We start from the raw sequence: 11351 nt of genomic DNA, 5'->3' as shown, positions 1-11351 counted from the left end.
TGGTGTTAGTGATTGGTGATGGTAATGGTGTTAGTGATGGTGTTAGTGATTGGTGATGGTGTTAGTGATGGTGTAAGTAATGGTGATGGTGATTGGTGATGGTGTTAGTGATGGTGATTGGTGATGGTGTTAGTGATGGTGTTAGTGATTGGTGATGGTAATGGTGTTAGTGATGGTGTTAGTGATGGTGAAAGTGATGGTGATTGGTGATGGTGTTAGTGATTGGTGATGGTAATGGTGTTAGTGATGGTGTTAGTGATTGGTGATGGTGTTAGTGATGGTGTAAGTGATGGTGTTAGTGATGGTGTTAGTGATTGGTGATGGTGTTAGTGATGGTGTCAGTGATGGTGATGGTGTTAGTGATGGTGTTAGTGATTGGTGATGGTAATTGTGTTAGTGATGGTGTTAGTGACGGTGATGGTGTTAGTGATGGTGTTAGTGATGGTGTCAGTGATGGTGATGGTGTTAGTGATGGTGTTAGTGATTGGTGATGGTAATGGTGTTAGTGATGGTGTTAGTGATTGGTGATGGTGTTGGTGATGGTGTTAGTGATGGTGTTAGTGATTGGTGATGGTAATGGTGTTAGTGATGGTGTTAGTGATTGGTGATGGTGTTAGTGATGGAGTAAGTGATGGTGATTGGTGATGGTGTTAGTGATGGTGTAAGTGATGGTGTTAGTGATTGGTGATGGTAATGGTGTTAGTGATGGTGTTAGTGATTGGTGATGGTGTTAGTGATGGTGTAAGTGACGGTGATGGTGTTAGTGATGGTGTAAGTGACGGTGATGGTGTTAGTGATTGGTGATGGTGTTAGTGATGGTGTAAGTGATGGTGATTGGTGATGGTGTTAGTGATGGTGATTGGTGATGGTGTTAGTGATGGTGTCAGTGATGGTGATGGTGTTAGTGATGGTGTTAGTGATTGGTGATGGTAATGGTGTTAGTGAGGGTGTTAGTAATGGTGATGGTGTAAGTGATGGTGATGGGTGATGGTGTTAGTGATGGTGATGGTGTTAGTGATGGTGTTAGTGATTGTGTTAGTGATTGGTGATGGTGTAAGTGATGGTGATGGTGATTGGTGATGGTGTTAGTGATTGGTGATGGTGTTAGTGATGGTGTAAGTGATGGTGTTAGTGATTGGTGATGGTAATGGTGTTAGTGACGGTGATGGTGTTAGTGATGGTGTAAGTGACGGTGATGGTGTTAGTGATGGTGTTAGTGATTGGTGATGGTGTTAGTGATGGTGTTAGTGATGGTGACAGTGATGGTGTCAGTGATGGTGTTAGTGATTGGTGATGGTAATGGTGTTAGTGAGGGTGTTAGTGATGGTGATGGGGTAAGTGATGGTGATGGGTGATGGTGATGGTGTTAGTGATGGTGTTAGTGATTGTGTTAGTGATTGGTGATGGTGTAAGTGATGGTGATGGTGATTGGTGATGGTGTTAGTGATGGTGTTAGTGATGGTGTTAGTAATTGGTGATGGTGTTAGTGATGGTGTTAGTGATTGGTGATGGTGTTAGTGATTGGTGATGGTGTTAGTGATTGGTGATGGTGTAAGTGATGGTGTTAGTGATAGTGTTAGTGATTGGTGATGGTAATGGTGTTAGTGATTGGTGATGGTGTTAGTGATGGTGTTAGTGATGGTCATTCATGAACGATTTTGAACGAGTCATTAAAATGATCTGATCTTCAGATCACTAGTGAGATGTTGAGCAGAACTTGACCTGTAAGAGTATTAAATAAAAGTTTGCTGAGGAAAACAAACTATTTGATTCTGTACTGTAAGAGCAGCATGTGAAGTGTTTTATGATATAAGGACGATGAGATCTTATTTTTCATGAAGATGATTAGCACAACGCCACGTGTTCAGTTCTCTTATGACTTCGTCTTCCGCCAAACGAACCGTCAACTAGAGCGTTACTCCTCTCTGCGCATGCGCTCCCTGAAAGCACTGTAGAAAAGGAGGACTGGCGCACGCAGATGACGTTATGAGCAGCGAGTGAGAGCTGCGCATGCGCCGTGAAGCAGGCCTCCAGGCAGTGGTTAGCTCTGAAGAGGAAGCGGTTTGGTGTAAAGGCGATTTTCGGAGTTTTAAGTTTTAACCTAAAAAAACACAATAAAAAGTTTATATATTTGTAATAAACGCCACATACACATATACAATGGCATCGGGGACTCCGTAAGTATACTCTGATGTTTTATTATGTAATAAGTTAGTGTTCACAGCTGTTGTTTTTCAAGCTAGTTCAGTTAGCTTAGCATTTCGGTCTTATGCTACATAGCTAGCAGGTTTGACCGGAATTGTGTTAAACTCTGAATAAAGTTTATTATTTCTGACCGAGTTCATGTGTCTCTATTATTATTATTATTATTATTATTATTATTAGAGTAAAATGAAGACTGCTAGCGGACACAATCTGTATGTGCTGTTAGCATGATTTTTTTAAAAATATAGTATAATAGCCGTTGCTAAGTTACAGATGTAATGGAGGGTCTGAAAGCGGCCTCTCTGAGCTCCAGAGGATCGCTGATACTAACCTCCTATAGTAAAGATCTGTGGGGATGAACAGGCCAAGTGCTGCTGAGACCACCACTGAGGCCTGCTAGCCCCACACACACACACCAGCGCGCGCATTAACACTCAGGTTGTACACACACACACACACACACACACACACCTCTCTCACATCCCCTTGTTTTCCCCTCCAGGTGCCTGAACAGTCGCTGGGATCAGCCCAAACCCAAAGCAGATCTCCTGCAGGGGCTTGTGGGAAATGTGTCTGTGAACACCCCTGCAGCAGTGACCCCGAGTCCAGGTGTTTCACACGGGGCAGGTTCTCCAGCTCCTTCTGCCCCACCACAGGGTGGAGTGGAGATGGCCACCGCAATGGCTGCCAAACTGAACGCCATGTTAATGGCTAAAGGAAAACTCAAACCCCTGCAGCCTTTACCTAGTAAGGTACTGATCGCTCTCTCTCTCTCTCACGCACACTCTATGGTGGCTGAGAAGCAAAACAGAAAACATGACAATTCGAAGAAACTGGTAAAGGTAGATTTAGTTTGAATAAAATACTTGCTTCTTATTAGAAAAACATGTCATTCAACATACAGGAAGTACAACAGGCTGCAGCAGGAGAACGTGTGTGTGTGTGTGTGTGTGTGTGTGTGTGTGTGTGTGTGTGTGTGTGTGTGTGTGTGTGAGAGATAAAGTATTTAATGCACTTTTGGGGAAAGATTTGTTTAAAGTAATGCAGAACTTCACACACACAAAAACAGTTTTATGATTTATAAGGAGATTTTTTTTTACTTCCTGTTTATCTTTAAATTAATCACAAATAAAAAGACATAACTTTTACAGTTTGACTGAATTTTCAGATTTGTTTCTTTTGGATTTGGATTCTTTCATGTTTTGTGCTTCCTGGCCACCAGAACACACACACACACACACACACACACACACACACACACACACACACACACAAACATACAGACCGACCCCTACACATGTGGTCTTGTATTTCCTCAGTTATCCACGGTTTCATCTGTTCATATTAAATGAGTAGAGAGAGAATGAAGTGAGTCACAAATGATTTTTACACTTGTTTATCAAACAAGGTTGGATTGTGGTGTGTGTGTTTGTGTGTGTGTGTGTGTGTGTTTGTAGGCTCCCCCCAGTGCTCCTGCACCCGTTAGCAGTGAGGAGATCGTGGTCACAGAAGTGGATATCAATGATGTACCTGTGAACTGCAGAAATTTGCTCACCAAAAGCAAAACACAGGAGGAGGTGTGTGTGTGTGTGTGTGTGATTTGTGAGGACGTCTCTATAGGACATTAACGTATCATTGTGTGTATGGAGGATCTGAATATGAGGTTGTATCAGAAGGTTTGGATATTGATGGTGTAACTGGTGCTGCTCTGACCCACGTGTGTTTCCATGACATCATCACGGACAGTGAGTTAGAACGAACGTGAAATTCTCTGGGAAACTGTGCAAATCTGCCAGAGGCGTGTGATGTACGCTGTGGCGAGTCGTTCGAGGTGTTTCAAGTTGCACGTGTGCTTTAGGAGTGGAAGAAATTGCTGGAAGACAAGAGATCAGGAAGACCTTGGAGCTCAAACCCTGAAAAACCGTCCATCAAATCGTCAAGATTAACATTCCACATCCACGCTACTCACCAGATTTGACTCTTGTGGACTTCACCCTCTTCCCAAGATGAAGATCCGGCTCACCGTTTAGACACCGTTGTGGAGATCCGGCGTGAATCTCAGAAGATGCTCAACACGCTTTGAAAAGAAGACGTCCAGGACATGTTCCAGCAGAACACTGGGAGCTGTATTACTGTGTAAGGGGACTCTTGAAGGTGATGGTGTGGAAATGCAGATAAAGTTCCTTCTTGTGGAGAAGATTTTTACCACCACCTGGTAGTTTCTAGCTCTTTCTGTCCACAGTGTGATGTGTTGTGGTGATGAATGGATCTGTATTGAGATGAAGAATATTCACTAATAATAGACTCCTGATTTCTCTCCCATCAGATTCACCTGTACAGCGGCGCCCTGGTCTCCACTAAAGGCCTGTACCTGAGCGACGCTGACAAACACACCTACAAAGGAGGGTGTGTGTGTGTGTGTGTGTGTGTGTGTGTGTGTGAAATATCCAGAATGTCTGATTTCATGTCCTCCCACTCTCTAACACTTCCTCTCTCTCTCTCTCTCTCTCTCTCTCTCTCTCTCTCTCTCTCTCTCTCTCTCTCTCTCTCTCTCTCTCTCTCTCTCTCTCTGTGTGTGTTTCCTGTAGAGAGCGTCCTCTGTATTTACATCTTCAGGGACGCAGTCAGGACGAAGTCAACAGTACGTCCCCGTCTCCCTGCTGCACCTGACCTACTGTTTTTATCTCACTTTATTTCTAGTGCTCATTTCCAGTCAAACACCAGACTCTTCTCTTTCTTTCTTTTTTTTTCAGAAGCTGTGATGCGGATCAAAGAGATCATCTCCGAGGATGTGATGCGAGCGTCGGGGGGGCAGCAGCCGGCCGTAATGCCCCCGGTTCCTGTTTACCCCCAACCCCCCCGACCGTCTGTACCCACACAGCCACACCTCCCTACGCCACGCCCCCCGAACGCTCCCGTAACGCCCGCACACAGACCCCCTCCTCCACATGCCGGGGTAGGTACCACCTTCTTAACCCTAGGGCTAAACGGGGGTCGTGTTCCGGTTCCGTCTACGACGCGCCCCCACACACTTCCCCCCGGTTGAGGCAGATTAGCCGAAAACGCTCTCGCGGAGGAACCGTGTAGAGATCTAACAAGCAGCACGTGATGCTTTAGAGCACTGGGGGGAGTGTGTGAGGGTGTGTCGAACGGGATCGCAACACTGCATGCGTGTGTTTGGAGGTCAATGAAGGTGAGGCCATTGGAGATCATTTGGCTTCTGCTGATACCCACCTCCTAAATCAACATCAGCAGGGAGAACCTGGTCGATCTTCAGAGATCATGGCCTGCACTGCTCCTGCTCACACACACACACACACACTGATCAGGACAAGAGAACATGGCCCGGTGCTGCCTGTTTGAAGACAGTAGTTTGTTTTGCTGTGGCTGACGTCTCTGTACACCGAGGTGAACTTTAACCCCGTAATCAATACGACTCCTGACCACAAATACTCTCCCAATAAAGCTCTTCTGACGTTACACCGGGGGGAGATCACGGGGAGATCTGCATCCACGAGCACTGCTAATGTGTTTAACATGCTTCTGAAAATAAATCTGAACTTGAAAAGCAGCAATTTGATTTTCATTTTTCACTTCTTATGAAAACAGAAGAAGTTGGAGCTTTAGCGCCTCCGTGTGGGGGTTTAAAGGTAACGTTTAGGTCTGCAAAGGTGGAGCCGTACAGGGGGTGTGGTTTAGCTAGGGGAGTGGGCGGGGCTAGTGCAGTGTGTGTAGAGCTCGAGTAGAGTACGGGTGTAGTGTGTAATCACTGTACCTCTGGTGCTGGTTGCAGAGTTTTGTGCACACTAAGCTATTTGTAGGATTGGAGCAATGCCTGCCGGACTTCAACGTGAACGAGAAGGTGGAGGGACCGAGCGGCTCCTACCTGCAGCACATCCAGACCGAGACGGGGGCGCGTGTCTTCCTGCGGGGGAAGGGCTCGGGGTACATCGAGCAGGCCTCACGGAGAGAGTCATTCGAACCTCTGTACCTGTACATCAGGTGTGTTCACCTTACCTTCATCAGGCTAACAGCGCCGTCTTTTACGTGATTATTAGTAATGTGACCGTATCAGATGTTGCTTCGTCCTTCTCGTAGCCACCCGAACTCTGCTGGCCTGGAATCCGCCAAGAAACTCTGCGAGAGCCTCCTGGAAACAGTGAGTGATCTTTAGTTGATTGATTCACACAAGTGAGGCTCAGTGTAGATTTGGTGTTTTAGTTTTCCCCCTGTAGAACAAGTTTACATGATTAATCTGAAGGAATTTACTCCTCTGTAATGGTTCAAGTTTCAGATCTTTAAGCTCCTTGTGTTACGTGTGGAACAGCGTGATTAGGTGCAGCAGTAACGATAATTAGACCAAGTTATTGTGGTACTACCTTAAGGACCATGGACAGCTACCTCCTACAATATTTGATATTAATATTCTGTGGTGGTCAGTTCACGGCAGTCACACACACTCATCTCTTCCACGACCTTTAAATAGGCCTTTTACTTTTTATTTATTTATTAAGTTAAGCCAAAAGTTTGTTTAAAAAAGTGCACATCATCTTCGATCGTCAAATTCTTACATTTAATCAATTAGAATAATAACATTTCAGCTGTTACCAAGCAAATAATCAGTACTTTTCATTACAGAGGAAACAGAAGCTGCATCTGAAGTGGCATTTAGATGAATTTACACACTGGTTAATGCACCAAGGAGAGATGTGATGCTTTAATCTGCACTTTAAACAGTGCTGTGGATTTTCATTTCCAGTCTGAGATTAAAGTTATTTAGAGATGATGTTGAGCACGGTGATGGTAAAGACTCTGAGATGTAGAACATGAATCAAAAAATGATGTTTGGAAACACCTGAGCAGATTCCTGTCCTAGGCTGATTTTACACCTGGGGTTTTTTTCCCACCAGGTGGCAGTGTTACAGTGGACAAAATACAGTTTGAGGTGTTTGACCAGCCCCTGATTACTGCATGATGGTGATTAGTGTGTGTGTGTGTGTGTGTGTGTTGTAGGTGCGAGCTGAACATGCGCGTATGGTATCGGTGTACACAGCTACAGGTTCCACACAAGGTAATACTGCTACAGTTTTATATTTCTATTTACCGGAATGTTCCTTCATGTTTGAACTGTAAACTCATGTCTTGTTGTAACTTGTTTCAATGTGCTTTTGTGTAAGTTTTAAAGTGTGTGTGTGTGTGTGTGTGTGTGTGTGTGTGTGTGTGTGTGTGTGTGTGTGTGTGTGTGTGTGTGTGTGTGTGTGTGTGTGTGTGTGTGTGTGTGTGTGTGTGTGTGTGTGTGTGTTTTGCAGCAGCATACCCGTCTCACGGATACTCGTCCTCCAGCAGCCAGGCGTGGTACGGTTACCCCAGCACTTACCCATCATACCCTTCCACTGGGGGTTACTGGGGTCGAGGGGACGGTGCAGACGGAGCACAGATGGTGCAGTATCCCATGTGTCCTCGCCAGTCCACCACCTTCATCCTGCAGGTTAGTGCTGTACAGCCCTGCAGAAGGTCCCACAGGCACATGACACAACAATCACCGCTTAGTCTCCAGCACACTGTTACTATAGTGTGTGTGTGTGTGTGTGTGTGTGTGTGTGTGTGTGTGTGTGTGTCAGGACGAAAACAAGACCTCAGACTCCACCGTAAACGACTCGGCCAGTGTTTCCAGCCCAAAGAGACGCTTCATAGAGGAGAGTGAAGAGGAGGAAGGAGAAAAGGTGGTAGCAGAGGTGTGTTCTTCATCCTGTCCAAAATACCAGCCGTGTGCAGTCAGATTACCTCTACCACCCCTCTAAACCCTCTACCACCCCTCTAAACCCTCTACCACCCCTCTAAACCCTCTACCAGCCCTCTAAACCCTCTACCAGCCCTCTAAACCCTCTACCACCCCTCTAAACCCTCTACCAGCCCTCTAAACATCTACATGTAGTACAGAGTGAATAAACATTCTTTTTCTGTAGTAATGTGTGTGTGTGTGTGTCCGTGTCCATATTTGTAAATACAGGAACCTAAACCAGATCCAGTGGAAGAACATGATGATGATGGCAAATCAGATGGGTAAGTGCTTTCTTTTAGTGTGTGTGTGTGTGTGTGTGTGTGTGTGTGTGTGTGTGTGTGTGTGTGTGTGTGTGTGTGAAGTCACGGTTCAGTTAGATTTGTGTTCCTGCTGGGTTTAAATAATATATAAAATATTTCATAATAAAAATAAAATGTATACAAATAGAATTAATCAAATTAATGCAATAGATTTTTTATTCATTACATTTAAAATTGGGACATAGTGTGTGTGTGTGTGTGTTTGTGTGTGTGTGTGTGTGAGAGTTAATATTGAATTTTGTAAAGATTTAATTTCAGCAGACTTTAACGTCGTTCATTAATTGATGTGGAATTGTGAGGATTTTCATTCTGCCCTTTAATGTGTTCACACTGACTGTGTCTCTGTTCCACACGTAAAAAGGATTGTACTCAGTACACGTGTGCACCGAAACGTTTCAGTAAGAACACGTGCACCGTTACACCCCTAATATATACAATACACTGTGTTCTGTACAGGATCCTGATGCCTCCTCCACCTGTGGTGTCACTTCCAGCACCGCTCAAAAGACCGAGACAAGAACCTGCTGTCTCACACACTGGTACACACACACACACACACACACACATCGCTGGTTAAAAAAAATTGGATCTCATGGAAGGTCCAGTACAAACAGGGGAAATCGCAGCTCAGTTGATTCCAGATTTAATACACGACTTGTTTTGTGTCTCTCAGATGAAGAGGAGGTGAAGAAGGTGAAGATCTCTTCAGACTCTTTGGGTCTCGTCCCATACGGTGGAGATTCTTCTGATGAGGAAGAGGAGAAAACTCACAGTGGGCAAAAGAGCAATTCTTAACACACACGCGCGCGCGCGCGCACACACACACACACACACACTTCACATCCAACCACATGAACCCCACCTCCTACCCCAGCCCTTTCCCCTCCAGGAGGAGAGAATGTGCCCCTGACCGCTTCCCTCAGCTGAACTTTCTCTAGTTTGGTAAATGTTTAAACCTGTTCCTATGGAATAAAATCAAAACTTTGAAATCTTTGTGTTTTTAAATGATGTTTTTAATTTCGTGCTCAACACAGCAGCTCCATTTTATAACACAAGATGGCGCTATTCAGCAGGTTAACTCATGTCTGTTAGCGTTTACAGTCTGGAGGATTTCTACTGGTGGCAGAATAACAGTTACAGGAGGTCATGTTTACAAATCATTAGTTTATTTGTAAATTATTTTGATTAGGACTGGTTACAACTGTGTGTGTGTGTGTGTGTGTGTGTGTGTGTGTGTGTGTAAACTATAAAAGAAAAGGTCTGGAATTCTGTAGTAAACAGAAACATGGTGAGGAACCCAGAATCTGGTTTATATTTTAGATGATGGTCCAAAGTAACGTTGATGCTGTTCAGCAAACCCCCAGCGTTCTCTCATCAGAACCACGAGGTGTCACCTGGAACGGGTCGCAGGTCCACAGGTGCGTCTTAGCAGGAGTTCATTTGTGACATTTCTCACGTTAATGTGCTTTAGAGCGAAAGGAGAAAAATCCATCATTACTTTAAAAAATGAAGCTCCGTCAATCACAAACATCTCCAGAGACTCTAAAACCATCAAACACCATGATGAAACAGCTCTCGTGAGGAACATCCCAGGAGACCAAGAGCTACCTCTTTTACATCGATTTAATTTCAGTATTATTGTATTGCAGTTTAACAGTGGAATTGTCTCGAAGCAGCTTTACACAGATGACGTTAATAGAAAGATGTAGAAAAGAATGTAGAAGTTTCTTCCTTCTAATTGTAAATTTATCATTAATGAGAAGAGAAAAACTTTGAGATGGTCTGAGGAAGAAACCTTGAGAGGAATCCGAATGTGCTTTCAGTACAGTTCCACGCTTACATATGTCCTGAACCACTGTAGTAGACTTGATATTATTTACAGTCCAAATCAATCATCCAAGTTTTTTTTTTCATCACAGGGGCTCCAATTAAATAGAAGATTTACATTTTTCATTTGTGGCATTTCCCCTCCAGAGTGACTTACATTTCTCATTCATCCAGTTGAGCAGTAATGGGGTTAAGGGTCTTGCTCAGGGGCCCCAGAGTGGCAGCTTGGTGTGCTTTAAAGTTCTTTATGAATGCTTAAAAAATAATTTAGTTCCAAATGAGCAAAATGTATAAACGAACAGAAGAGAAATCCAAGTCAATATTTGGTGTGACCTCCCATTCCTGCTAAACTGCAGCAGTTCTTCTGATGCACACACTTTTAGAAGGAACTCGTCAGGTAGGTTGTTCCAAAACTAAGCACAGATGATCTGTGGATGGAGGCTCCTCAAATCCTTCTGTCTCTTGATTTAATCTCAGCTGCAACACATCTGACCTTTTTGCAGCCATCACATTTAAAATGACCTTCTTATGCAACATGAAGCATTTCCTCCGTTTCAACATGTGATAAATATTCAGTTTTCTGTTGTGAATAAAACATAGATTTATGAGATTTTGCAAATCATTGCATTCTGTTTTTATCCACATTTTACACAAAGTGCTACTTTGTTTAGGGATTGGGGTTGTAATAGTTTATGCTTTGTCACTTCTAGGTTTCCTCAGTGTCTGGATATTGGTGAGTTTCTAACAGAAGCAGATTAATACACATCACTCACACTGCATGGGTCAAACGCTGGGCAATAAATACTCACAGAGGACACAACTTTTTCCTCAAGTGTTGTGTTTTTAATAGAACATTGGCAAGAATTTTGTATAAAAAATATATAAATATTTAAAAGGTTGACAGCCTTTACAAAAATTAGGCAAACAAGCCAAAGTGAAAAATCTTAAAGTACAGAGAGGATCATCAGGTTCATACACTGAATATTAATTGTTATAGAAAAACACGAACGAGAACTATGCAGGGAACTTTGAAGATAAAACTGGCAGAAGAACATGCAGCAGAACACTGGAAGTGAATGTGAAAGGACCTCGACAGAACACACAACAGATGTAAACACACACAAAGACAAATACCCTACTGTCCATTCGCCTTCTGTACTTCTGGGATAAGAGACGCCACCACACCACCATCAACAAACCTGAGTGAACGTGTGAAT

The 11351-nt window shown here is 43.8% G+C and overlaps 1 protein-coding gene across 2 annotated transcripts; it reads left to right on the top strand.

The window, feature by feature from the left end:
• The first annotated feature begins 1980 nt into the window (after positions 1-1980).
• Positions 1981-9296, top strand: LOC310731757 (KH homology domain-containing protein 4-like). Of its 2 annotated transcripts, none has more exons than XM_083551597.1 (14): positions 1981-2177; positions 2708-2957; positions 3663-3782; positions 4532-4611; positions 4794-4846; positions 4959-5161; positions 5999-6207; positions 6304-6364; positions 7219-7276; positions 7518-7693; positions 7827-7940; positions 8216-8268; positions 8764-8846; positions 8981-9296. In XM_083551597.1, exons 1-14 carry the CDS (start codon positions 2161-2163, stop codon positions 9100-9102), a joined length of 1599 nt encoding a protein of 532 aa, XP_083407723.1. In that variant the 5' UTR covers positions 1981-2160; the 3' UTR covers positions 9103-9296. The 2 variants fall into 2 exon arrangements, with proteins under 2 accessions (XP_083407723.1, XP_083407722.1); XM_083551596.1 differs by having other exon boundaries at positions 7515-7693.
• Positions 9297-11351: the final 2055 nt, after the last annotated feature.

This window comes from Silurus aristotelis (assembly GCF_946808225.1).
Source record: "Silurus aristotelis genome assembly, chromosome: 10".
Classification (NCBI taxonomy): Eukaryota; Metazoa; Chordata; class Actinopteri; order Siluriformes; family Siluridae; genus Silurus; species Silurus aristotelis.
This window is presented reverse-complemented; position numbering and strand designations above follow the sequence as displayed.